General features: G+C 49.9%; 3 protein-coding genes across 8 annotated transcripts; 2 read left to right on the forward strand and 1 right to left on the reverse strand.

Annotated features, from left to right (window-relative positions):
- Nucleotides 1–913: 913 nt before the first annotated feature.
- arf1 (ADP-ribosylation factor 1) lies at nt 914–4,558 on the forward strand. Its single transcript, XM_076972478.1, is given in 6 exon segments — nt 914–1,002; nt 1,948–2,120; nt 2,236–2,346; nt 2,833–2,870; nt 2,872–2,958; nt 4,261–4,558. Coding segments are annotated over 5 exon segments (543 nt in total). The 5' UTR covers nt 914–1,002; nt 1,948–1,975; the 3' UTR covers nt 4,423–4,558.
- Nucleotides 4,559–7,323: 2,765 nt separating this feature from the next.
- Nucleotides 7,324–12,625, reverse strand: c14h1orf35 (chromosome 14 C1orf35 homolog). 2 transcript variants are annotated; one of them, XM_076972349.1, is made up of 8 exons: nt 12,223–12,625; nt 11,782–11,929; nt 11,637–11,682; nt 11,442–11,521; nt 9,483–9,555; nt 9,243–9,319; nt 8,592–8,717; nt 7,324–8,030 (listed from the first exon to the last, which is right to left on the reverse strand). In XM_076972349.1, exons 1-8 carry the CDS (start codon nt 12,317–12,319, stop codon nt 7,733–7,735), a joined length of 945 nt encoding a protein of 314 aa, XP_076828464.1. In that variant the 5' UTR covers nt 12,320–12,625; the 3' UTR covers nt 7,324–7,732. The 2 variants fall into 2 exon arrangements, with proteins under 2 accessions (XP_076828464.1, XP_076828463.1); XM_076972348.1 differs by lacking the exon at nt 12,223–12,625 and having other exon boundaries at nt 11,782–12,183.
- Nucleotides 11,865–22,903, forward strand: guk1a (guanylate kinase 1a). Of its 5 annotated transcripts, none has more exons than XM_076972355.1 (9): nt 11,901–11,994; nt 15,668–16,436; nt 18,741–18,857; nt 19,031–19,072; nt 19,188–19,284; nt 19,389–19,527; nt 19,685–19,769; nt 19,897–19,982; nt 20,184–22,903. In XM_076972355.1, the coding sequence occupies exons 3-9, from the start codon at nt 18,746–18,748 to the stop codon at nt 20,217–20,219; spliced, it is 597 nt and encodes a 198-aa protein (XP_076828470.1). In that variant the 5' UTR covers nt 11,901–11,994; nt 15,668–16,436; nt 18,741–18,745; the 3' UTR covers nt 20,220–22,903. The 5 variants fall into 5 exon arrangements, 4 of the variants coding, with proteins under 4 accessions (XP_076828469.1, XP_076828470.1, XP_076828471.1 ...); XM_076972356.1 differs by having other exon boundaries at nt 15,668–16,426; XM_076972354.1 differs by lacking the exon at nt 15,668–16,436 and having other exon boundaries at nt 11,865–11,994.
- The last annotated feature ends 108 nt before the right edge of the window (nt 22,904–23,011 follow it).

The raw sequence follows: 23,011 nt of genomic DNA on the forward strand, positions 1-23,011 counted from the left end.
TCCACGCTACTGCGGCCGTGAGAACACCTGATGAAGAGGCAGCTGTCTGGGGGAAGCCGGAGTCTCCCCCACCTCTCTCTCTCCCTCCGTGCAGCTACACCACGGCACCACCTGGATGAATATGTGGCCTTGTGTGTGCATGAGACACACAGCACGAAAAGGCAGTGAAGGGCTGACGTGTAGCCTAGCATACGCACCTGCGGTGAGACACCAGCGCCCTGTTTTGGTGCTTGCCCTGCACACATGAAGTCAAGATGACAGATTATGGTCACAGTTTTTAATTTTTTGCTAATTAAATCAGGACAACAGTCCAGTTTTTGTTGTCAGTTGCAAAAGAAAAACCCTCAAAAAACTAGTGATTGAGTAAAGAACAGGGACAGCCCCATCACATACACTAGTGGATACATCACCAGACAGTTTTCTGCCACAATCATTTTTACAGTCATATTTATCCACTACAGTGCAATTTCTTAATGCAATTACAGGTGTCCCTCCACATGAACTGACTCTTATTCTGACCGGCATTGCTAGCAAAAGGTATGTTCACTTTATATCAGATAAATTTAAATTATTGTTGCATCTTTATCTCCCACTCATGGAAACATATGCGTGTCAACATGCAAGATTCTGAGTGTCATAACCCTAATAAAATAACTCAACATACTCCTCTTCACCTGTTCATCACACAATACAAATACGGTTAAGTTTTTTAAAATGGGTGGTCAACCCTAGCTAGCTAATGTTGGCATAACATTTACACACTCCATTAGGATATAAAGTGAGATGACTTTGCTTTATAAGAGATTATCCCGGTTTTCTTAATATAAACAACTACACTCTGGTTTACTGTTTTAAGTATTAAAATATGACGCCTCTCGTCGAAATTTATCTCATTTATTCTTTTTTCCGAGCGGAAGTGACGCAGGAGACACTGACGTGGCCGGAACATCCGCCATCTTGAGGAAGGAAACGCCTCGAAGTTGAAGAGGAAACAAACTAATTGTGAGTAAACGACTGTTAAATACATATTAAACTTCACCCGCGCCGCGCCGCTACAGCCGCGTTTTGTTTGTTGATAACTTTTATAAAAGTATCTTAGTTCGGCAGTAACGACGAATGTGACGTTTAATTCATTTAATGAGGCAAAGCCGAGGCGCGCTGAGCAGTTTGGGCTCGCTTGTGTTGTATGTGCGGCTGTAGCTTAGCCGGCTAGCATCAGACAAAGAAGAGGGCAGTCTGATAACGTAATCAGACCATTATCAGACCCGCAGGAGACGTGCCAAATACATCTACGTGTTAGTCGTCTTAGTAAAGGGACTGGGAGTCTGACATCTGACACACATTCTGTTAAAGCCCAGTATTCATAATGTAAGAGGCAGGCTGGTGGCCAGGTGCACACCTGCCCGGTCCGGCACCAGCACACCTGCCCGGTCCGGCACCAGCACACCTGCCCGGTCCGGCACCAGCACACCTGCCCGGTCCGGCCCCAGCACACCTGCCCGGTCCGGCCCCAGCACACCTGCCCGGTCCGGCACCAGCACACCTGCCCGGTCCGGCACCAGCACACCTGCCTGTCCGGCACCTGCTCACCTGCCTGTCCGGCACCTGCTCACCTGCCCGGTCCGACACCTGCTCACCTTCCCGGTCCGACACCTGCCCGGTCCTGACAACTCCAAAGAGGCTCCTCCACCCTCTCTGTGTGCTTGGTTTATCACTAGCTAATTAAAGGAGACCCGCTTTCGTTAGAGGTGCTGTTCGCTTTCTCTGACACACAGTACAAGTCTTGCTCGGACCAAGCAGTCACGGTTGACATGACGGGTGGAGTTTAGTCTCTGGGAATGTTGACGGTGGTTTTTTAATGCAGGGTAACTCAGCAAAGATGTTCCTGTCCTCACCCATCAAGTGTCCACCCGGGACAAATAACCTTTTGCTTTTCATTACTTCCAGCTCAGACTGATTGCTAGACGTGTCAAAGATGGGCAATATCTTTGCAAACCTCTTCAAAGCCTTTGGCAAAAAGGAAATGAGAATTCTGATGGTGGGGCTCGATGCTGCTGGCAAGACGACGATTTTGTACAAGCTGAAGCTCGGAGAAATCGTTACTACAATTCCAACCATTGGTGAGTAATCACAGTCGTTGGTGAGCCTGTCATCACTTTACCACGGTGCTTAGTGTCTTTTATAATGTTGTGAAATATGCGTTATATATTGAGAATGTTCTTCCTGGACCTTCAGGGTTTAACGTGGAGACGGTGGAGTACAAGAACATCAGCTTCACGGTGTGGGACGTGGGCGGTCAGGACAAGATCCGACCACTGTGGCGTCACTACTTCCAGAATACGCAGGGTGAGGACTGGACCTGGTACGGGGGGGGACACAGAGGAGACGGAGGAGACACACTTACACAAAACACTCCCAAAGATCCACCTCCCTGACACACAGTCTGTTGGAGAGGAATAACGGCCCAATTGAATAAACCATCCAACTTTATTTCATACGTTTCCCATGTGCAAGTTGTATGTAAAAAAACCAAAAAGTTTTTATCTAGGCCACAGCGGTGTGTACCGTGTAGTGTGTGTGTGTGTGTGTTTCTGTGGCTCTGAGCAGGTCTGATCTTCATGTGGCCTGGTGTCTTGTGTTTCTGTGGTTGTGAGCAGGTCTGATCTTGGTGGTGTCTGGTGTTTGTGAGCAGGTCTGATCTTGGTGGTGTCTGGTGTTTGTGAGCAGGTCTGATCTTGGTGGTGTCTGGTGTTTGTGAGCAGGTCTGATCTTGGTGGTGTCTGGTGTTTGTGAGCAGGTCTGATCTTGGTGGTGTCTGATGTTTGTGAGCAGGTCTGATCTTCGTGGTGGACAGTAACGACCGTGAGCGGGGTGAACGAGGCGCGGGAGGAGCTGATGCGCATGCTGGCGGAGGACGAGCTGCGGGACGCCGTGCTGCTGGTGTTCGCCAACAAACAGGTGCAGCTGCAGGACGGGTGGGGACGGGTGGAGGAGGGACGGGTGGAGCGCGTCTCAAAATGGGCTGCGTGAGCCAGAAAGGAATTTGTGCCACTAGAACAGGGGTACTCAACTGGCGGACCGCGGTCCGGATCCAGACCCGAACGCAGTCCTGTTCCGGACCCAATCTCATTCCTGATTAACTGGATACGGACCAAAAAAAACCGGAGCATTTATTTCAGGGCTATTGAAAAAACACTCCGTCACGAGTGTTACGCCCCCCCCCCCCCCCCCTTCCCGTTCAACAACTTACGTTCGCCACCCCCGCCGCACCGGACCTCAGGTCGTAACTATCTGCCAAAATTGGACCGCGGACAAATTTAGTTGAGTACCCCTGCACTAGAAGATATGACATGAATTTCTTATGTTTGTTTCTGCGCTTGGAAAAGTTATTAGATGTTATTATATAATTATATACATAACTATTATTCTATAATGGTATAAACTTAAAAAGCCTTGTGTTTAGTGTTTAGAAAAAGAATGTTGTCATTATCTCAGATTGTGTCTCTTTGGTTCGAGTGATCATATAGCAGTATGTGTATGTGCCCCGTGTATCTGCGTGTGTGTGTGCCCCGTGTATCTGCATGTGTGTGCCCCGTGTATCTGCATGTGTGTGCCCCGTGTATCTGCATGTGTGTGCCCCGTGTATCTGCATGTGTGTGCCCCGTGTATCTGCGTGTGTGTGTGCCCCGTGTATCTGCGTGTGTGTGTGCCCCGTGTATCTGCGTGTGTGTGTGTGCCCCGTGTATCTGCGTGTGTGTGTGTGCCCCGTGTATCTGCGTGTGTGTGTGTGCCCCGTGTATCTGCGTGTGTGTGTGTGTGCCCCGTGTATCTGCGTGTGTGTGTGTGCCCCGTGTATCTGCGTGTGTGTGTGTGCCCCGTGTATCTGCGTGTGTGTGTGTGCCCCGTGTATCTGTGTGTGTGTGTGTGCCCCGTGTATCTGCGTGTGTGTGTGTGCCCCGTGTATCTGCGTGGGTGTGTGCGCCCCGTGTATCTGGGTGTGTGCGCCCCGTGTATCTGGGTGTGTGCGCCCCGTGTATCTGGGTGTGTGCGCCCCGTGTATCTGGGTGTGTGCGCCCCGTGTATCTGGGTGTGTGCGCCCCGTGTATCTGGGTGTGTGCGCCCCGTGTATCTGGGTGTGTGCGCCCCGTGTATCTGGGTGTGTGTGCCCCGTGTATCTGGGTGTGTGTGCCCCGTGTATCTGCTGGTGTGTGTGTGCCCCGTGTAACTGGGTGTGTGTACTGACTGCCACACCTCTCTCAGGATCTGCCCAACGCCATGAACGCCGCAGAGATCACGGACAAGCTGGGCCTGCACTCCCTACGCCACAGGAACTGGTACATCCAGGCCACCTGTGCCACCAGCGGGGACGGCCTGTACGAGGGACTGGACTGGCTCTCCAACCAGCTGAAGAACCAGAAATGATCACCTCATTCCTCCACTCGTTCTGTTCCTCTCCCCCCTCCCCCCCTCTGAGATCTCAGCACATGCTTCCCTCCTCTCATCTGACAGAAGCTGTGTGTGTGTGTGTGTGTGTGTGTGTGTGTGTGTGTGTGTGTGTGTGTGTGTGTGTGTGTGTGTGTGTGTGTGTAAGAAGGTGCTGCTCTGGTCATGCATAATGACAGTAGAACAGCAGTGTACACCTAAGAGTGCAGCTTGACCTGTGTGTGTGTGTGTGTGTGTGTGTAAGAAGGTGCTGCTCTGGTCATGCATAATGACAGTAGAACAGCAGTGTACACCTAAGAGTGCAGCTTGACCTGTGTGTGTGTGTGTGTGTGTGTGTGTGTGTGTGTCCTCACTCATCTTTAATGTAAATACTCCAGTTTTTGTTGTGAGGCAGCTGGTATTAAACAAGGCCTCTCCTGTCCTTATGTATTTTATTGAATGGTTTGGCTCAGAGGTGGATAACTGGCGGTGGGGGTGGAGAAGTCTTGCTCACAGGCAGAACTCGTCTCCCTCTCTACACTGCTGCCTGCACACTTGTTCTTGGTTGTTTTGGTTTCGTGCAGGCCGCAAGAGTAACACGTACTGTAAATTTCATGTCGTTGATCTCAAGAGCGCATGCACAGATACACACTACCTACAGCACTGGGGGGGGGGTCTCCACTGGGAGCAGGAGACCGTTACGGTGTCCTCGCTCTCACACACACACACACACGTCACCCAGCTTCACTTATCGAGCCGTTTGCTGCGTGCCGGTCCAGCAGGACGGCGTGGTTTAGCTGTAGGGGGCGCTGTGCTCCAGCACGACGGGCCTGCAGATCTCGGTCAGGTGACGCCACACGGCAGTAAATGGTTTGACTTTTCGCTATTCTGGCATGTAGTGGGGAAAACCAGTCGTGGTGACTCAGGTTAAATCATGCTCTGCCTTTCTAAGTGAAGAAACGGAGGGGAGGGAAAGACTGCACATGGGTCCAGGACGGTGGGCTGGGTGCGTGTTGAAGTTTGACGTTCATCCAGAAGTCTAAGCTGTTCCTCACACCGCTCCTGGAATTAGAACCACATCTCTGAACTAGTTGAGTTTTCTCTCCGCTGTATCTCATGAGTCCAGCTGCCCGTGTTCAGGGTGGTGTAGAGGATCTCATGGTGATGGGTGCTATGGTTCTGGAGACCTACAGAGGGATTCAGGGGGCCTTTGTGCGTGGATGTGCAAAGCCGTCCTTACCACTGAAAGTAGCAGTCTGCTTAAGGGCTGCTCAGTCTATGTTTCACACAATCAGTCCACCAGTTTAATGGATTTGCTTCGGTTAGTCTGGTGTTCAGTCAGTCTTCTTCCCCCTCCTGACTTTGTGCTCCGAGCGGGGTGAAAACCTCGTGAGAATGTGGCATGGTACAGCAATATTAAACATGTATGAGCTTCATATTTTCAATATAGCTACGTTTGTTTTTTCTCCAGGTGATTCGCAGTGCCTTTGTGATCTCTAGAGCTCCTCGTTTAAACCCAGAAGGGAACGTTCTGGTCTGTGACCTCCTGGGCTTCAGGTGTAGATCCACTCGCGGTGTTTGACTGTTGCTAGGAAACGTCTGTTTGAAGTGATGCTGTTAATCACACCAACTGAACAAATCCATTAGTTTCTTCTCTTTAAGGACCTTCTGGTTTTATAGACACTGATTGCATTGGGTCAAAACTATATATGAATCTCTGAATCTAGCAAAGATTGTCTTAGTGTGACTATTAACATGAATGTTTGTTTTTTTTTATGTAAAATTAATCATGCCTTTGATTTTGACAGAAAAGCACTGTAATTAAAGTAATGAGTGTAAAACGTGTCTGTGGTCGTCATTTTGGTCGTTTTACCATAGTGTGCTTGTTGAAGTGGGAACGGGGCTGAGATCCTGGAGCCTAGTGCAGGATCCTCGGTGAGACTCAAACGAGACGTTAGATCAGTAGTGTCAAGGGGTGATCTTCTCAGACTCAAGTTCTTACATAGACTCATTAGGGCTGAATGGATCCTGGCCTGGAGCTCTGCAGAGAGTGCAGTCCTGATCCAGGGTCAAGTGAAGCTTTCAGGAATTTCAGGAGGAGGTCCGTCAGCTCTAGGTAAAGAACCTCCAGAGCTTACCATCAGCACCAGGTGAAGGTACGTTCTAGACGTCCATCAGCACCAGGTGAAGGTACGTTCTAGACGTCCATCAGCACCAGGTGAAGGTACGTTCTAGACGTCCATCAGCACCAGGTGAAGGTACGTTCTAGACGTCCATCAGCACCAGGTGATTCCCACTCCTAGTACCTCCAGTACACGTTTCCCCTCCCCAGTCTGGGCGAGTGCAGCGTGTGGGGTCACCCAGGATTAGCCCCGAGAGGCGTGGCTCTAAAGAGTGACAGACAGGAGTGGGCGGGGCCTGTCAGGGGGCAGGCGCCAGCAGAAGTGAAGACTCGCCCCCCAGCCAGGGCTCTTCCAGGCCAATCAGGCTGCCATGGATACTGCAGCCAAGCCTGTAACACCCAGCAGGAGGGCGGGGAGGACGGCTGGCCCCTCCCCTCCCAGTTCCCTTTCTCTCCTCCCCATTTCTCTCCTCATGTCCCCCTCCTGTGCTTTGGCTCTCTTACAGAGTGGCTTTTGTGCAGTCCACTCTCGCTGGTGTGTGTGTGTGTGTGTGTGTGTGTGGCGCTCACCCCCAGAGCGGTTGGAGGAGACAGAACCGCCTGGTTGCCTGCACTCTCCTCTTTTGTGCTGGTTTGGCTCTTTCCTGGCGAGGCGGTGGGCTCTTCCACCACAGCCCTGGCACTCCGCCCGCCGGAATACCGCAAGGAAGTACCCACAATGCATCGGCGACTGACGCCACCCACCAAAAAGGGCAACACACCATCAGACAGACGGCAGCTACGTTTTAACACATCTTTATTTCACAGGCTACGTACAGAAACAAGGGTGTCCCAGAAAACGCACAGCAGTAAAAATGTGTTTGGTGGTGGAATTCTGTCTTAGTACACACTCCAAACCTACACACCACATTCTTCCCTTATCTCAGTGAGCAGGCAACCGCTCCCACCAGCTCCTGTAGCCGGATCTGCATGTCACTCGCAGGTGTCCTGAGGTCCCGCAGACGTCCTGTGGTCTTGAAACCAGTTGAGGTAAGGGACGACGCATAAAACACTGGTCTGTCTAAAGCTGCCTTTCCTGGCTAATACAGCCAAACCTGACCCCCAGTGTCCCAGAAACACACTAACTAGCTCGTGTCTGATTGGCTAGTAAAGTGAGGATGGTTTAGCAATTTGGCAACTCATTGGACATCAGTCATCTGAGTCGGTGTCATGGCGACGCCGGCGGTTTTGTAGCTCTCTTTTGGTGCGGGAGCCACGCCCACACCCCCCACTGTCCGGCGAGGAGTGTGTGTCGTGGCGTCGGCGAGGGTGGTCCCTCGGAGAAGGGGAGGGGCTCCTGTGGTGGGGGTGGTCCTGAGTATAAGGGGAGGGGCTTCGACGCCTGACCTTTGACCCCCGAGCTGAATGGCCGTCACGGGCAGTGGCTCCACTTTGGCTGCTGTGTGATGGATTAGCACCACGGCGGTCGCTATGGTCATGCTGGCGTCTGTGGCACAGAACACACACACACACACACACACACACACACACACACACACACACACACAGTGAGCTCGGGAAGTATACGATGTGTGTGTGTATGTGTGGTTTACAAAAATAAATAAAAGGCTCCAGCATACACTCAGGATAACCCTTGCCAACTACAGTCTAAACAAGTCATGTCTTATAGTCTATTATAATCACAAAATACATCATTCTTAGAGAAATGTGTTTGACAAAAGGTTTATTTTCAGCAGTTCGTGCTGATAAAGTAAAATTGCAGTTTTTCTAAGTTGAGCTGTCTATAAATATGCTAATTCCCTTCCCCACAAAGATGAACTCTGCGTTTCAACTGTGAAATATCCTACTGGTATAAAACCATTAACTCCCAAACACCAAGACGGCGAATAGCTCATAGAAATTGTGCAATACTGCCATCTAGTGCAGAAAACGGCATACTACATGGAGAACACTGAGCAGGTCAGAACTGGACTAACTGGTTCAGAACCCTTTGGACTACAATAAATCACACATGCGTAATGTAGGATGTAGAAAAAAGAGCCATTACTTCCTACTGTTGCTGTCGGACTCGGATCCGTCCAATTCCCTCCTGCGACGTTTCTTCTCCTTTTTCCTCTTTTCTTTTTTGTTCTTTTTCTCCTTTTTGCTTTTCTTGTGAGTGTCACTTCTGTCACTATGAAGATGAGACAAAGACGTGATATTCATAATTCTGTCCAACTGAAACACTGTTCATGGACTTAACATAATTTGTTTACGATCAAGTTATATAGTGGCGTTAATTCATAGAAAATTATAGTTCACAGACATTAAACACACACTATCATTTAGATGGCTAGATCAGTAGTCCTAAACCACGGTGGATTAGAATAGGGGTGTTATGTACTAAAAACACTCAAACTGGTCCTCAGTTTGTCACTGAATGGAGCAAATATGGACCAAAGTTTGTGTGTTTAAAACTCCAACAGCTAAGCGCTCAAGTGTGGCACCATCTCACCACACGCTTCAGCGTGCAGGTCTACACTCCGGCACACACTCCTTCACTTGACTGCAGGTCTACACTCCGGCTCACACTCCTTCACTTGACTCTCATTTGGATTCATTCTGAATTTTCAAAACAGCAAAGTGTAGGTTGCTGGTTTTCAGGAACTATTTTAAAGGCGGAAGGAGACCGTGTCCTGCTGCGTATCCCTCCTCTCACCTGCCCTTGTCTTCTGCGTCCTGCACCTTCTCTGCACTCCTGCTTGGTGCCTCTTCACCTCCAGCAGGTTTATGATGCTGAAAACACAGTGAAGGTAAACAGTGAAGTTACTGATTCATTCTCCTGTGATTAACGGGTGTAGACAGACACACGATCTGTAACAAATCTGACAACGTTTCACGTTTTTAATCGACAGTCAACAATCTGGATGTGAATGTGTAGCTGCTTCACTACACCTACGGTGAACACCGGCAGGCCGATCCTCACGGCCTCCTTCTCCTGTTTCGACAGAATCATCCTCCGGGCACCAACACTGAGGAACACAGAGGAGAGAGGGCGTTCACGTGCGAGGGGAGAGAGGGCGTTCACGTGCGAGGGGAGAGAGGGCGTTCACGTGCGAGGGGAGAGAGGGCGTTCACGTGCGAGGGGAGAGAGGGCGTTCACGTGCGAGGGGAGAGAGGGCGTTCACGTGCGAGGGGAGAGAGGGCGTTCACGTGCGAGGGGAGAGAGGGCGTTCACGTGCGAGGGGAGAGAGGGCGTTCACGTGCGAGGGGAGAGAGGGCGTTCACGTGCGAGGGGAGAGAGGGCGTTCACGTGCGAGGGGAGAGAGGGCGTTCACGTGCGAGGGGAGAGAGGGCGTTCACGTGCGAGGGGAGAGAGGGCGTTCACGTGCGAGGGGAGAGAGGGCGTTCGCGTGCGAGGGGAGAGAGGGCGTTCGCGTGCGAGGGGAGAGAGGGCGTTGGCGTGCGAGGGGAGAGAGGGCGTTGGCGTGCGAGGGGAGAGAGGGCGTTGGCGTGCGAGGGGAGAGAGGGCGTTGGCGTGCGAGGGGAGAGAGGGCGTTGGCGTGCGAGGGGAGAGAGGGCGTTGGCGTGCGAGGGGAGAGAGGGCGTTGGCGTGCGAGGGGAGAGAGGGCGTTCACGTGCGAGGGGAGAGAGGGCGTTCACGTGCGAGGGGAGAGAGGGCGTTCACGTGCGAGGGGAGAGAGGGCGTTCACGTGCGAGGGGAGAGAGGGCGTTCACGTGCGAGGGGAGAGAGGGCGTTGGCGTGCGAGGGGAGAGAGGGCGTTGGCGTGCGAGGGGAGAGAGGGCGTTGGCGTGCGAGGGGAGAGAGGGCGTTCGCGTGCGAGGGGAGAGAGGGCGTTCACGTGCGAGGGGAGAGAGGGCGTTGGCGTGCGAGGGGAGAGAGGGCGTTGGCGTGCGAGGGGAGAGAGGGCGTTGGCGTGCGAGGGGAGAGAGGGCGTTCACGTGCGAGGGGAGAGAGGGCGTTCACGTGCGAGGGGAGAGAGGGCGTTCACGTGCGAGGGGAGAGAGGGCGTTCGCGTGCGAGGGGAGAGAGGGCGTTCGCGTGCGAGGGGAGAGAGGGCGTTGGCGTGCGAGGGGAGAGAGGGCGTTGGCGTGCGAGGGGAGAGAGGGCGTTGGCGTGCGAGGGGAGAGAGGGCGTTGGCGTGCGAGGGGAGAGAGGGCGTTGGCGTGCGAGGGGAGAGAGGGCGTTGGCGTGCGAGGGGAGAGAGGGCGTTGGCGTGCGAGGGGAGAGAGGGCGTTGGCGTGCGAGGGGAGAGAGGGCGTTCGCGTGCGAGGGGAGAGAGGGCGTTGGCGTGCGAGGGGAGAGAGGGCGTTAGCGTGCGAGGGGAGAGAGGGCGTTCACGTGCGAGGGGGTTCAGGAGTGAAGAAGCCAAGAAAAACTTCTTTTTCTAAACTTCAAGTATACAGCAAACTAAACAACATGCTTGTAACATTCAGGATATTTCTTAGGACAAGCAAATAAGGCAAAGAGCAGATCCTGCGTTTAAAACAGTGCTGCCGTATTTATGCAGGACTACGAACTCCACCTTAACAAACCAACATGGCCAAACAACGACACCCCAATGCTCTAGCGTTTTACACCCCAATGCTCTAGCGTTTTACACCCCAATGCTCTAGCGTTTTACACCCCAATACTCTAGCGTTTTACACCCCAATGCTCTAGCGTTTTACACCCCAATGCTCTAGCGTTTTACACCCCAATACTCTAGCGTTTTACACCCCAATGCTCTAGCGTTTTACACCCCAATGCTCTAGCGTTTTACACCCCAATACTCTAGCGTTTTACACCCCAATGCTCTAGCGTTTTACACCCCAATGCTCTAGCGTTTTACACCCCAATGCTCTAGCGTTTTACACCCCAATACTCTAGTGTTTTACAGTGTTTGAGCAGTCTTACCTGGAGCTCCCGAGGCCAGAGATGCGGTCTACGCTGCGGTCGTCCACATCTCCTTCTCTCCTACACACGTCCACCAGGTCCTACAGGCCACACAACACTCAGAAACTCAAACATGGCAACAGCGACACCCTGACGCCAACGACTGAGGTGTGTGTACATTAGCACATCAAAGGTGGAAGACTGTAGACCACAGACCTCCTTGGTGAGCCCAGCGGGACGTTTCTGGATAGTTTTATGACCCCTAAACCGTAAATAAATAAAGATTAAAAAGAGAGGAAAAAAAACAGACAGGCAGAAATAAATAGGTAAACAGAGAGAAGATCTGATATGAATGACTCACAGAGCTGCCATCATTGCCTCGTGCTCCGCCTCCCGCACAGCAGATAGCTCCTCCTCCCGGGACGAAGCCCCGCCCCTCTTGTCTTTGGAGTACCAGGTCAGGTCTTTACCCTTCTGCCACCGACCCACCGGGGCCATGAGCGAGTTGCCTGCAGGAACGAACACCTCGACCTGAGCTCGGCACTGACCCAGTCCAAAAACGTGGTTAAACCAGGTAACTAATGAAGAAAGACGCGTACTAAAAACACTTAATATATACCGGCAATATGTCTTAATATGTACTGGCACGTTTACATGTGTGGTGTTAACGTTGTCGTTGTAAGTGATACAAGTTGTTTTACTCGGATTATAAAGTCTGAATCTGCCCATGGCGGGTAAACACCGTCCGGGTCCCAGTTCGGGCGGCACCAGTTCACTCCCAGTGTGGGAGGTTCTGACTCACCTAAGTAGTTCTCCCTGTGCTTGTCGGTTTTCACGTCGTCCCAGTTGAACTGGTCCTGGCCTCCCCGAACCCCTCCGGATCTCGAAGATCCGAACATGGTTTGGTGTTACTGGTTCCGTCTTATCCGTGTGTGTGTGTGTGTTGTCCACGTGTGCTGGGTATGATGGCGCCGTCAACATCCGGGTACCACCGAGCCGCGTTCAACGCCACCGCCACTCTAAACCGGTACCGTCCACGTTAAAGTTTAACCTCGTACCGCGAATAAAAAACTAGTCTGGACTTTAATACAGACTCACAAAGCGACTCGCTGTCTTCCACACGTTACTAGCTGACTCCTCACACGGACGAACCTGTTTTATTTATAAACGCACACGCGCCGCAGATCTGCGTAAAACGGTGCGCAGAGTTGACGCCCGCGAACGCGCGCCGAGCCCGTCAACGCGCGCCGCCTGCTTCCTGGATCCGCAGCTCCCGCGGCCGGCGATGTAGCGCGAGCGGCGCTGGGGCAGGCACGCGCGAGGAGGGCGACGCGAGACTCTGAGCGCGTTTCACACCCATGTATGTGAGGCTGTTGTCCAGGTTCTTCTCAGGTAAGATAAAGTAAAACGAGCCACCCCTTTTTTTTTTATTTCCTTGCAGGAAGTGGCGCGCGCGTGCGCGTGTCCGGGGCGTGATCTGCATCACTTGGAATGCGCGAGCCTGCGCAGACGCAGCAAAACCGTCGTAATAAAATGTGTTTAAATGTGTTTTTAGCAGGAGAAGCGTGTGTGAACACTGCGCACCAGTCGGGACGGCGCATGTCAGGTGACACCAGTGTGTGTTGCGCGGATCTTCCGTGATGCTCGAGTCGTGTAGACACTTTTCTTCACTTTATTGTGTTTTATTTATAACGTTTATTGCGCCCTTTAGTCTACCACAGTTTTGTTTACGTGTGCATTGGTGGTCTTGATGTAAATGAGTGGCGGTGCGCTGTTCCCGTGACCCCCCCGTGTGACCGGCGTTAATGTGAGTTAATCAGCAGCGTGCGGCTGTGCGCGTCCCCGCTGCGCGCGCGTTATCTGTGCTGCACCGTCGCGCGCGCGGCCCCAACAGCTGATGGAGGTCGCTGATTGTGAGATGAGCGCGTGCTGCACTCTGCATACGTCATAATGAGAGCGCGTTCTGGTGACGTTGCATCTGTAGCGCGGTGTGTGAGCAGGTATCACGTGACGGGGTAATACCACATCAATACACCCTATTATAGTGTTATTACCTCCTGTGACTGTGATGCGTGGAAGATGCCTACAGAAGCCTTAGCTTCAGGGCTGAGAGAGAGAGAGAGAGAGAGAGTCTAGTGATGGTGTCATCCCCCCCCCCGATGGCCTTTAAAAAGACGCTGTCACTGACAGATGCTTCTGCTGAGTGGTGTCGGTCCATAGCAAGCGGACTTCACGAGGGGCCCCAGCACTGACCGTTCCCCTGGCCGTCATGCTGCTCCCCGGGGGGGTGAAGTTCGTCTGTGAGGGCGTCACACACACCAGGGGAGATTGTGTTTACCCTGCAGTGACCACTCGGTGCTTGTAGTCGATGTCGGAGCAAATATTTGAACGATTAGGAGAAGCAGAGTGTAGTTCCCGGACATCCTGACTGTGTCTTTGTGTCTCAACCAGGAAACTGGGGAATGTGTTTATTTCCTGCAGTAAGCAGCACTGTTTCAGGAGACAACAACCCAATCATAAACACATTTCTATAAACTAGTGTGTTTCCATCCTGTTATTTACAAATGGCAGTACAAACAAATAAATTGGAGCTTTTAAATATGATATAGAGAGGAATACCATGTGTGTGATGGTCTCTCCGTGTTGTGACGGTGTTGTGTTGTTAAGAACACAGTACCGACCCCAGACAGGGCCGGACTTCCACGGTTCTTCTCAGGGCGAGGAAAGAGCGGGTTCCCCATCAATGAAGCGGGGTTCACAGATCAGATCAGCAGAATCAGACTTTCTTCCTGAAAGCTGAATTCAGTCAGACGTTCCCAGTGTGTCACCAGTACCTTTACTGGTGGGGGAGTGGCGATCCCAGTGACCTTGGACTGGACTTCTGTGCAGTAGCATCTCGGTGGGTAATGACTGGGCCACCTGCTGCCTCTCAGATGAGCAGAGTTACACCACTTCTCTCTGTGACACACACGCTTAATCCAGGCTCTTAATCCAGGCTCTTAATCCAGACCCGTAATTCAGGTTCTTATTATACTTTGCTGTTTTTATTATTATACAAATTTGCTATTTATAATCTTGTTAGGATTCTGGAGAAAATGTGAAAATGATGTTAATATAAATAATGGCCAGAGAAGGTCTGTTTGTAGAGTCCTGCTATGTAGGTCTATATATACGCTCACTTTATCTTACCTGCTAATCTACTATTTAGCCTGATAAAGGTTCGCCGTGGAGAGTCAGTTACCATGGTAACTGAAGTGTTTCCCCATTGAGCTGCTGATCTGATCTCATTAAGTCCGAATGAGTTGAGCCCAGAGCTGCTGCCGCTCTGTCGTCCTCTGTCTGTCTGGGCTCGTATATCCATTCCTACGCAGACGACACTCAGCTATATTTATCGGCAAAACCCGATGATTTAGGCGCAAACAGTAAGATTGAGAAATGTGTAGAAGAGATAAAACATTGGATGGCATGTAACTTTCTAGCACTAAATGCCGATAAAACAGAATTGATAATAGTTGGGTCTAGGGCTGCGAGAGACAAGATACATAATGCAGCATTGAATCTACATTCTTTTACTATAACCCCCAGCGCAGAGGTAAAGAACTTGGGCGTCACAATAGACCCAGATCTCTCGTTCGATACACATATTAATAATATAACTAGGGTAGCGTTCTTTCACTTGCGCAACATTGCCAAAATTAGAAACATATTAAATATTAGTGATGCAGAAAAACTAATCCATGCATTCATATCCTCTCGTTTAGATTATTGCAACAGTCTCCTAGCTGGATGTTCTGGTAAATCGATAAACAAACTCCAGCTGGTTCAGAACGCAGCAGCACGAGTTTTAACAAAAACTAAAAAGTTTGATCACATTAGTCCCGTACTATCGTCATTACACTGGCTGCCAATTAGATTCCGTATTGACTATAAAATACTTTTATTAACATATAAAACGCTGCATGGCTTAGCTCCAGACTATCTTAGTGAACTTATTGAACAATATAACCCAGCGCGTTCACTTCGCTCGCAGGACGCAGGGTTATTAACTGTTCCTAGGATCAAAAAGATCACAGCAGGTGGAAGAGCCTTTTCTTTTAAAGCTCCACAATTGTGGAATAATCTTCCTGCCTCTATTCGGGACTCAGACACAGTCTCAATGTTTAAAACTCGATTAAAGACTCATCTGTTTAGTTTGGCCTTTGATTAATCTGTTACATATTTACTACATCTCGTATCTTTTCTCCGAGGTTCACCTGGAGAGTAACATTGCAGTCGGAGCCTACAATACCAGCATCGCTGCTCCGACACGGAATGAAAGCCTGGCGTTCATCAACAGACATTTACAGTGACAATATCATAACCCAGAACTTTCATTTTTACCTTTACTTAGTCTGATTGTGTGATTTGTGTGTGACTTGTGTATTTGTCTGTATTTTGTGTAATCTGTGTGTTAACGGGCCGCCCAATGGAGGATGGGTTCCCTTTTGAGTCTTGGTTCTCCCGAGGTTTCTTCCTATTCCCCACTATCTTAGGGAGTTTTTCCTCGCCACTGTCGCCCTTGGCTTGCTCATTAGGGTTCTGGACCCGTAGTATTGTTAACCTTTTAAATCCTGTAAGGCGCTTTGTGACAACATGTGTTGTGAAAAGTGCTATACAAATAAACTTTGATTGATTGATTGATTGATCCGCCCTGCTGAGATGGGTGTGTGGTGGTGGTGGTGGTGCAGGTGGAGATCTCATGATGGTTCATCAGGACTAGAGCTCCACCAGAGTGGCACTTCACCAGCTGGAGGGCGGGACTTGTTATATACTGTTGTACACACACACACACACACACACACACACACACACACACACACACACACATATATTCCTGGAATTAATTTCCTCCTATACTGCCACATCTCTCTTTCACACACACACACACACATTCTTCCTGGGGTTCGTTCGACAGCTGCGTTGTGGCCGTTTCTGCGTTTACTGACACACCTTTCTCACACTAACAGGTTGGTCCAGGTAGGTAAGAACAACGCGTCTTCTTTTAGATTTGTCCGTTTAAAATCCTAGATGCATGTTTTTGAAGTGTGTGGTTTCTTTATGCTGTGTAATACGGGAGAGACATGTGGCTGTCATTAACTTCACATTTACAATGATGAATGTCAGTGATCTGCTGTATTTCAGCGTGGACACAAGGCTATGTTAAATGAAAAAACTTTTGATGGATAGTTGCCCATTAGTTATTGACTTAAAAGTTTTTATCGACAGGGCAGTTTACATTTATTTTATGTAAGACCGTTAACACGTAATAAGGTTTCCATGTTCTCCAAGTATTACCACAACAGCTTGTAGATCCTGGCTAAGTGTGAGCTGTCTCCACCCCCACAGGAGAGGTCGCGTCCTGGGAATCTGAGCTTTATCTGCTTGTAATCCGGTGTGCTTTGCCACAGAGCTAATCTGTTAGAATCTTTTCAAACAATGTTTTTAAAATGTATAATTGTAGTAAATTAATTGCTGATGTGATGTTCTGTGGTCTATAATTAACCATAGTACTTGTACAAAGGTTCTTGTTAAGTAGGTCTAAAGGTGACACCATAAAAAAGTCAGAAAGCAACAACGCCTTAATTCAGAATTACCATTACAAGTTACCGTTACCGTTTAAATAGTCACACTATTCACTATTATAGTTCATGGGCCCAAGGCCAAACCACAGTAATGTTCACTGTGTACTCTGAGGAGAGTTGGGCTTGTTGTGTTCAGCTGAAGGTGACCACACGTCTGGAGATGCCAGTGAGGAGATGTCTCCAGTGGTCCGTAGATTGACACGGAGGAGCCTCTTCAGTTAGCGCCTCTGGCTACCTGGGGCAACCACACCTCCACAAACTTAACGAGCTTAACGTCTTAACGAGCTAGCTGACGAGCTGAGGTGAAGGGTGTTGATTGGCATGGGTGGTGTTTGTGTGGTTTATGAAGTGCTCATGAGGGATCTTGTGCATGTGGAGGTTATTGAGGCTTTGTGTTCCTGGTTTCGGAGTGTACACGAAGAAACTGGTGGAGTTACTGAGGTGTAATGGTGAAGCTGGTGTAATAGAGTAACTTGGTGTAGTTATGGTGTCGTTTGTGAAGATGGTGAAGTGGTGGTGTAATAAGTTGGTGTAGTGGCGGTGCAGTAGGTGAAGATGGTGAAGTGGTGGTGTAATAAGTTGGTGTAGTGGCGGTGCAGTAGGTGAAGATGGTGAAGTGGTGGTGTAATAAGTTGGTGTAGTGGCGGTGCAGTAGGTGAAGATGGTGAAGTGGTGGTGTAATAAGTTGGTGTAGTGGCGGTGCAGTAGGTGAAGATGGAGAAGTGGTGGTGTAATAAGTTGGTGTAGTGGCGGTGCAGTAGGTGAAGATGGAGAAGTGGTGGTGTAATAAGTTGGTGTAGTGGCGGTGCAGTAGGTGAAGATGGTGAAGTGGTGGTGTAATAAGTTGGTGTAGTGGCGGTGCAGTAGGTGAAGATGGTGAAGTGGTGGTGTAATAAGTTGGTGTAGTGGCGGTGCAGTAGGTGAAGATGGTGAAGTGGTGGTGTAATAAGTTGGTGTAGTGGCGGTGCAGTAGGTGAAGATGGTGAAGTGGTGGTGTAATAAGTTGGTGTAGTGGCGGTGCAGTAGGTGAAGATGGTGAAGTGGTGGTGTAATAAGTTGGTGTAGTGGCGGTGCAGTAGGTGAAGATGGTGAAGTGGTGGTGTAATAAGTTGGTGTAGTGGCGGTGCAGTAGGTGAAGATGGAGAAGTGGTGGTGTAATAAGTTGGTGTAGTGGCGGTGCAGTAGGTGAAGATGGTGAAGTGGTGGTGTAATAAGTTGGTGTAGTGGCGGTGCAGTAGGTGAAGATGGTGAAGTGGTGGTGTAATAAGTTGGTGTAGTGGCGGTGCAGTAGGTGAAGATGGTGAAGTGGTGGTGTAATAAGTTGGTGTAGTGGCGGTGCAGTAGGTGAAGATGGTGAAGTGGTGGTGTAATAAGTTGGTGTAGTGGCGGTGCAGTAGGTGAAGATGGTGAAGTGGTGGTGTAATAAGTTGGTGTAGTGGCGGTGCAGTAGGTGAAGATGGTGAAGTGGTGGTGTAATAAGTTGGTGTAGTGGCGGTGCAGTAGGTGAAGATGGTGTGGTCTGGTTTCAGTGCATTGAACCTTATTCTCAGCGTTGTGTGTGGACATATTGGATCGTTTAGTTTCGAGGTGGAGAATAATAATAATAGCTGATTGTGTTTCAGTATTTCACTGTTGTCTCTTTCTCTGTTTCCTCCTCTCTCTCTCTCTCTCTCTCTCTCTCTCCCCCCCCTCCTCCCAGCGGTGATGGCAGGTCCGAGGCCCGTGGTGTTGACTGGTCCCTCAGGGGCGGGGAAGAGTACCCTCTTGAAACGTCTGCTCCAGGAGTTTGACGGTGTGTTCGGCTTCAGCGTCTCCCGTAAGTGTGAGAGGCCCGACCACTCCGATAACTCCACCCCACTGCAGGCGGAGGCCAGGCACGTCTTTGCATTTGCGTGTTTGATGCTGTGTGCGTGCAGGCGTGTGTGATGGTCAGATCTGTGATGGCGTACTGCCCCCAGTCTAACCAACCTGCTCTTCTGTTTCGCTCAGATACGACACGGAAACCTCGTCCAGGAGAGCAGGATGGAAAAGGTCCCGACTGTCCTGTCACGTTTCTGGTCATGAGTGGCGTAAGGCAGCGTGGTCAGACATGGCCGCACGTGTACGGCAGGACGATAACCCACCTGTGCTGTTTTCTCCCGTCCAGACTACCATTACGTGAGCAGAGAGGTGATGCAGGCCAGTATCAACCAGGGGGAGTTCATCGAGAGCGCAGAATTCTCAGGGAACATGTATGGAACCAGGTACACACACTCTCCATTATTACTGTGTGTGTGTGTGTGTGTGTGTGTGTGTGTGTGTGTGTGTGTGTGTGTAAGACTAGTGATGTCATCCGTGTGTTCACCAGCAAAGCTGCAGTGCAGGAGGTTCAGAGCCAGAACTTGATCTGCGTTTTGGACGTTGACATGCAGGGCGTGAAGAGCATCAAGAGGACTGAACTGAACCCCATCTACATCTCCATCCAGCCTCCATCCATGGAAGTGCTGGTAGAAACCGCCTCCACCTTCTCAACACTGCTGTACCTGTGGTGGCTTGATTCAGAAATTCCTCTGGGTTCCTTATGATGTTGTTGCCTAACATCTCTGTTCTTGTGCGGTACCTGAGATCGCATGACCAACCACTCTCACACTGTGGATGTTGCAGGAACAGAGATTACGGGAGCGGAAGACGGAGAGTGTGGAGAGTCTACAGAAACGTTTGCAGGCAGCACGTGTGGACATGGAGATTAGTGAGTTCATCTTCACAGTTCTGAGGACACCTGTAGTTTTACAAAAATACAGAATGTTGATGGCCGTTGTGTACTACTGTTCTGAATTTGTATTTTAGCATTTTTCTGATGGTAACTCACCTTTCAGGCAAAGAGCCAGGACTGTTTGACGTTGTCATCATCAACGACCACCTAGAAGACGCGTATGAGAAGTTAAGAGGAGCTCTTCTTCTGGTGAGGTCTTCTCCCTCGTTAGTCAGGGCCCATGGGCCAGTCAGGGCCTTCAGCATGTCAGCCAGTGAAGCCTAGTCTCATCTCGGTCTCATCTCGGTCTCACCTCGGTCTCATCTCCGTCTCACCTCCGTCTCACTTGACCTTCACTGTGTCTGGAATCTCTGTATCTCTGGTGTGATCCATCTCTTCTCGCACCAACAGGAAATCCAAAAAGTCAAAGATGCTGAGAGGGCGTAGCAGCCTCGGCCATCTACGTCCAGCTCCCCCGTCCAGACCGGAACATTCCGCCCTGCTCCAACCTGCTCCACCCTCTGCTGCACCGCTGTCTCCACCCTAAACGACTCCCTGAAGGTTCCTGTAACAACACGTCTGCACAAGAAGGTGAAGGAACATTGTGCAGGAGAAGCTGCACTATTAAAGACCAGAAGCACTCTGAACCTTCAGCTCCGTCACCGTTGCTGAACCAATTTTGATGGTAAACAAAAAGCTAGAAAGATCCTCTGGACTTGTGGAGGAACTGAAGGAGTTACAGCACATAAACACATAAACACAAACACATAAACACATCTACACGTCTACATGTCCTTACGTACGAAGCAGCTTTATAAACTACAAGAGCATTCTTCACTTTGTGCACTCCAGACGATGTGATGTTTCCTACTGAACTGTGTTGATACGACCGAGCTGTCGTGGTTTCTGCTTTAATTCTTTGGTTGAATCTCAACATGCCTCGTGCTTTTGCTTTGTTTTTTATCTTCCCCACCCTGATCCCCCCCCCCCCCCCCGGTCGTATCTAATACGCTCGTCCCTGTCACATAGCAGCTGCCAATCAGCGAGGGCGAAGGCCGTCACGTGTTTCCTCCGAAGCACACGCAGCCAATCACTACATCTTTTTGAGCTGCTGCTCATGTAGCATCGGGGGGGGGGGGAGCAACACGCTCTGAGGATAGCACTTTCCGCCCCCTTTGTGATGCACGTGCTCACACACACGCCTCCTCTTCTGTTTTTAAGTGTCTTCTGCGTGTGAACAACAGAAGCATCACGGAACAAAACACCCTGCTGCCTCGGCAGAAACCTCGTTAACCACACACATCCCACACACTCCAGCTCTGTTGTACGCTTGCCATCTAGTGTGTATGACTTTCTAGAATGTTCCTGGTTAGTCTTGTGGTATTTACACTAATAAGATTGTGCTTTTCTGGAGCTTAAAGTGGTGCGTATTGCTTATGATTCAGGTTTATAGTGTATGTACAGTTTACCGAAGGAAATGCCGATCGTTGAATCAGTTCAGGCTGCGTTATATTTCAGTTTGGGCCCAAATTCTGAATGAATCCACAGTCCACATTTAAAACTACAGCAATGTGAGCATAATAGTCCATTTCTAACTTTCAAAAGCACCCCTTAAAGTAGAACACGTATGTGGCATGATTGAAAATGCAAACAGGCCCCACATGCGCTATCTGCACTGTTGGCCAAATTTGAACTACAGGCTGTGCTCTGCTGCCCCCTGCTGGAGAACCCTAATCTGGGCTCTCCCTAGACTGATATGCAGCACCTAGAAGACTTGTGCTCAGGGGCAGAGAGGGTGCTGTAGTGAGATGGTAGAAGGCCTGGGCTTTGAGCTTTCTCTCAGATGGATGAACCTCACTCACCAGAGCAGTTGTAACACTTCTTCTAGCCATGCTGAGCTTGGTCTGGTGTGAGCGGACATCTACGGCTACCTCCCCCACAGCTGACCTACCCTGACCCGCTCCGACTCGCTGTGGGAGGAACGCTCAAAGCACACACACACACACACGGGCCTCTCCCGGCCGGCTCTGCCCACACGTGTGTCCAGGAGACCGCGGTCTGTTACGGGAGGACTGGCTGACGTAGTTTTGGTTTAGTATAATTTGAGGTGGTTGACTTGGAAACCTGAGGACATATTGTGAAAGGCTCTGTAGTCTCAGTTTACGTGGGTGGAAGCCATACCAACCCTGCACTGTGATTTACAGGAATCGCCGTATGACCTCGTCACTGTCCTATTTTGAATTGGTCCATGTACTCAGAACACCCCAGGATCAGACAGGCCAAGCTGTGACAGCGTTGCACTTTCATACATAGCAGATGTCAGCTGTGGATGTCAGAACTTTTGTTTACATCGACTACTTATTTTAGCAAATACAAACAATACATATAACATCACGTGGATATTTACGTTGTTTTAGCTGAATGCTACTTATGTTAATATAGTAACGTATTAATCTGGATGATCTTAAGCGCGTCTGTATTTAAAGGTGAAGCTCGTGTTATTTATAGCCATAGCCCTCCGTAAACACGACTGGTCAGCCCAGTTGTAGCTAACGGTGTCATGGGACCCCTGCCTTGAGGACAGCTCACTGGCTTAGGTGCGTTTCCTAGACACAGAAACCGTTGAAGTAACGAGCTGAAAGAGGTTTTGAGTTACACAAACTCTTCTTCTCAAGTTACGTGATGTTTTCGGGCGTTTTAAGACTGGTCTAATGTTTTAGAGCGTTTTAAGACTGGTCTAGCTTAAGGTGTGACAAAATCAGGGGACATTTGTTTTTAATCTAATAATGTTGAGTGTCACATTGACTGATATTCACAGCAATACTGACCACACGTGTAAACCACCGTGGTGTTTGTTGGTCTTTACTGGGGCTCAAACTGAATCCATTCCTCTGCCCTTCACTCTCTCTCTCTCTCTCTCTCTCTTCTTCGAACAATTCCAGTTTGTTTTGGACACACCTGTCCAGTGGGGTGCGTTTTTAATAATTGTGCACTGACATGGTGTTGTCTTTAACAAACGAATTTACAAACAAAATGTTAGTGGCTTTCTGACACAAGTCTGTCTGGGTTTATGTTTAATCTTTTTACGTGTACCTCACAAGTAATAAAAATGCACAAATACAGAACAGTGACTTGGCCCAGATGTGATTTACTGAACGCTGCACTGACCCAGTCCGGCCGAGTTTCACCTGAACACCAACCTGCTCACCTGCTTTGGCCTCTACGTCTGGGTGGAGGTG

The sequence above is a fragment of the Brachyhypopomus gauderio genome, chromosome 14 (assembly GCF_052324685.1).
Source record: "Brachyhypopomus gauderio isolate BG-103 chromosome 14, BGAUD_0.2, whole genome shotgun sequence".
NCBI lineage: Eukaryota > Metazoa > Chordata > Actinopteri > Gymnotiformes > Hypopomidae > Brachyhypopomus > Brachyhypopomus gauderio.

What these genes read in the sequence shown, in the direction of transcription:
- c14h1orf35 (XM_076972348.1), bottom strand. Translation starts at nt 12,149, where the DNA reads ATGGGCAGATTCAGACTTTATAATCCGAGTAAAACAACTTGTATCACT. An exon ending in CCGCTGGGCTCACCAAGGAG is followed by an intron (nt 11,522 to 11,636) that starts GTCTGTGGTCTA and finishes TGTGGCCTGTAG; the next exon opens with GACCTGGTGGACGTGTGTAG. An exon ending in TCTGGCCTCGGGAGCTCCAG is followed by an intron (nt 9,556 to 11,441) that starts GTAAGACTGCTC and finishes TGTGTTCCTCAG; the next exon opens with TGTTGGTGCCCGGAGGATGA.
- guk1a (XM_076972353.1), top strand. Translation starts at nt 12,779, where the DNA reads ATGTATGTGAGGCTGTTGTCCAGGTTCTTCTCAG. An exon ending in GTTCGGCTTCAGCGTCTCCC is followed by an intron (nt 18,858 to 19,030) that starts GTAAGTGTGAGA and finishes TGTTTCGCTCAG; the next exon opens with ATACGACACGGAAACCTCGT. An exon ending in TAAGAGGAGCTCTTCTTCTG is followed by an intron (nt 19,983 to 20,183) that starts GTGAGGTCTTCT and finishes TCGCACCAACAG; the next exon opens with GAAATCCAAAAAGTCAAAGA.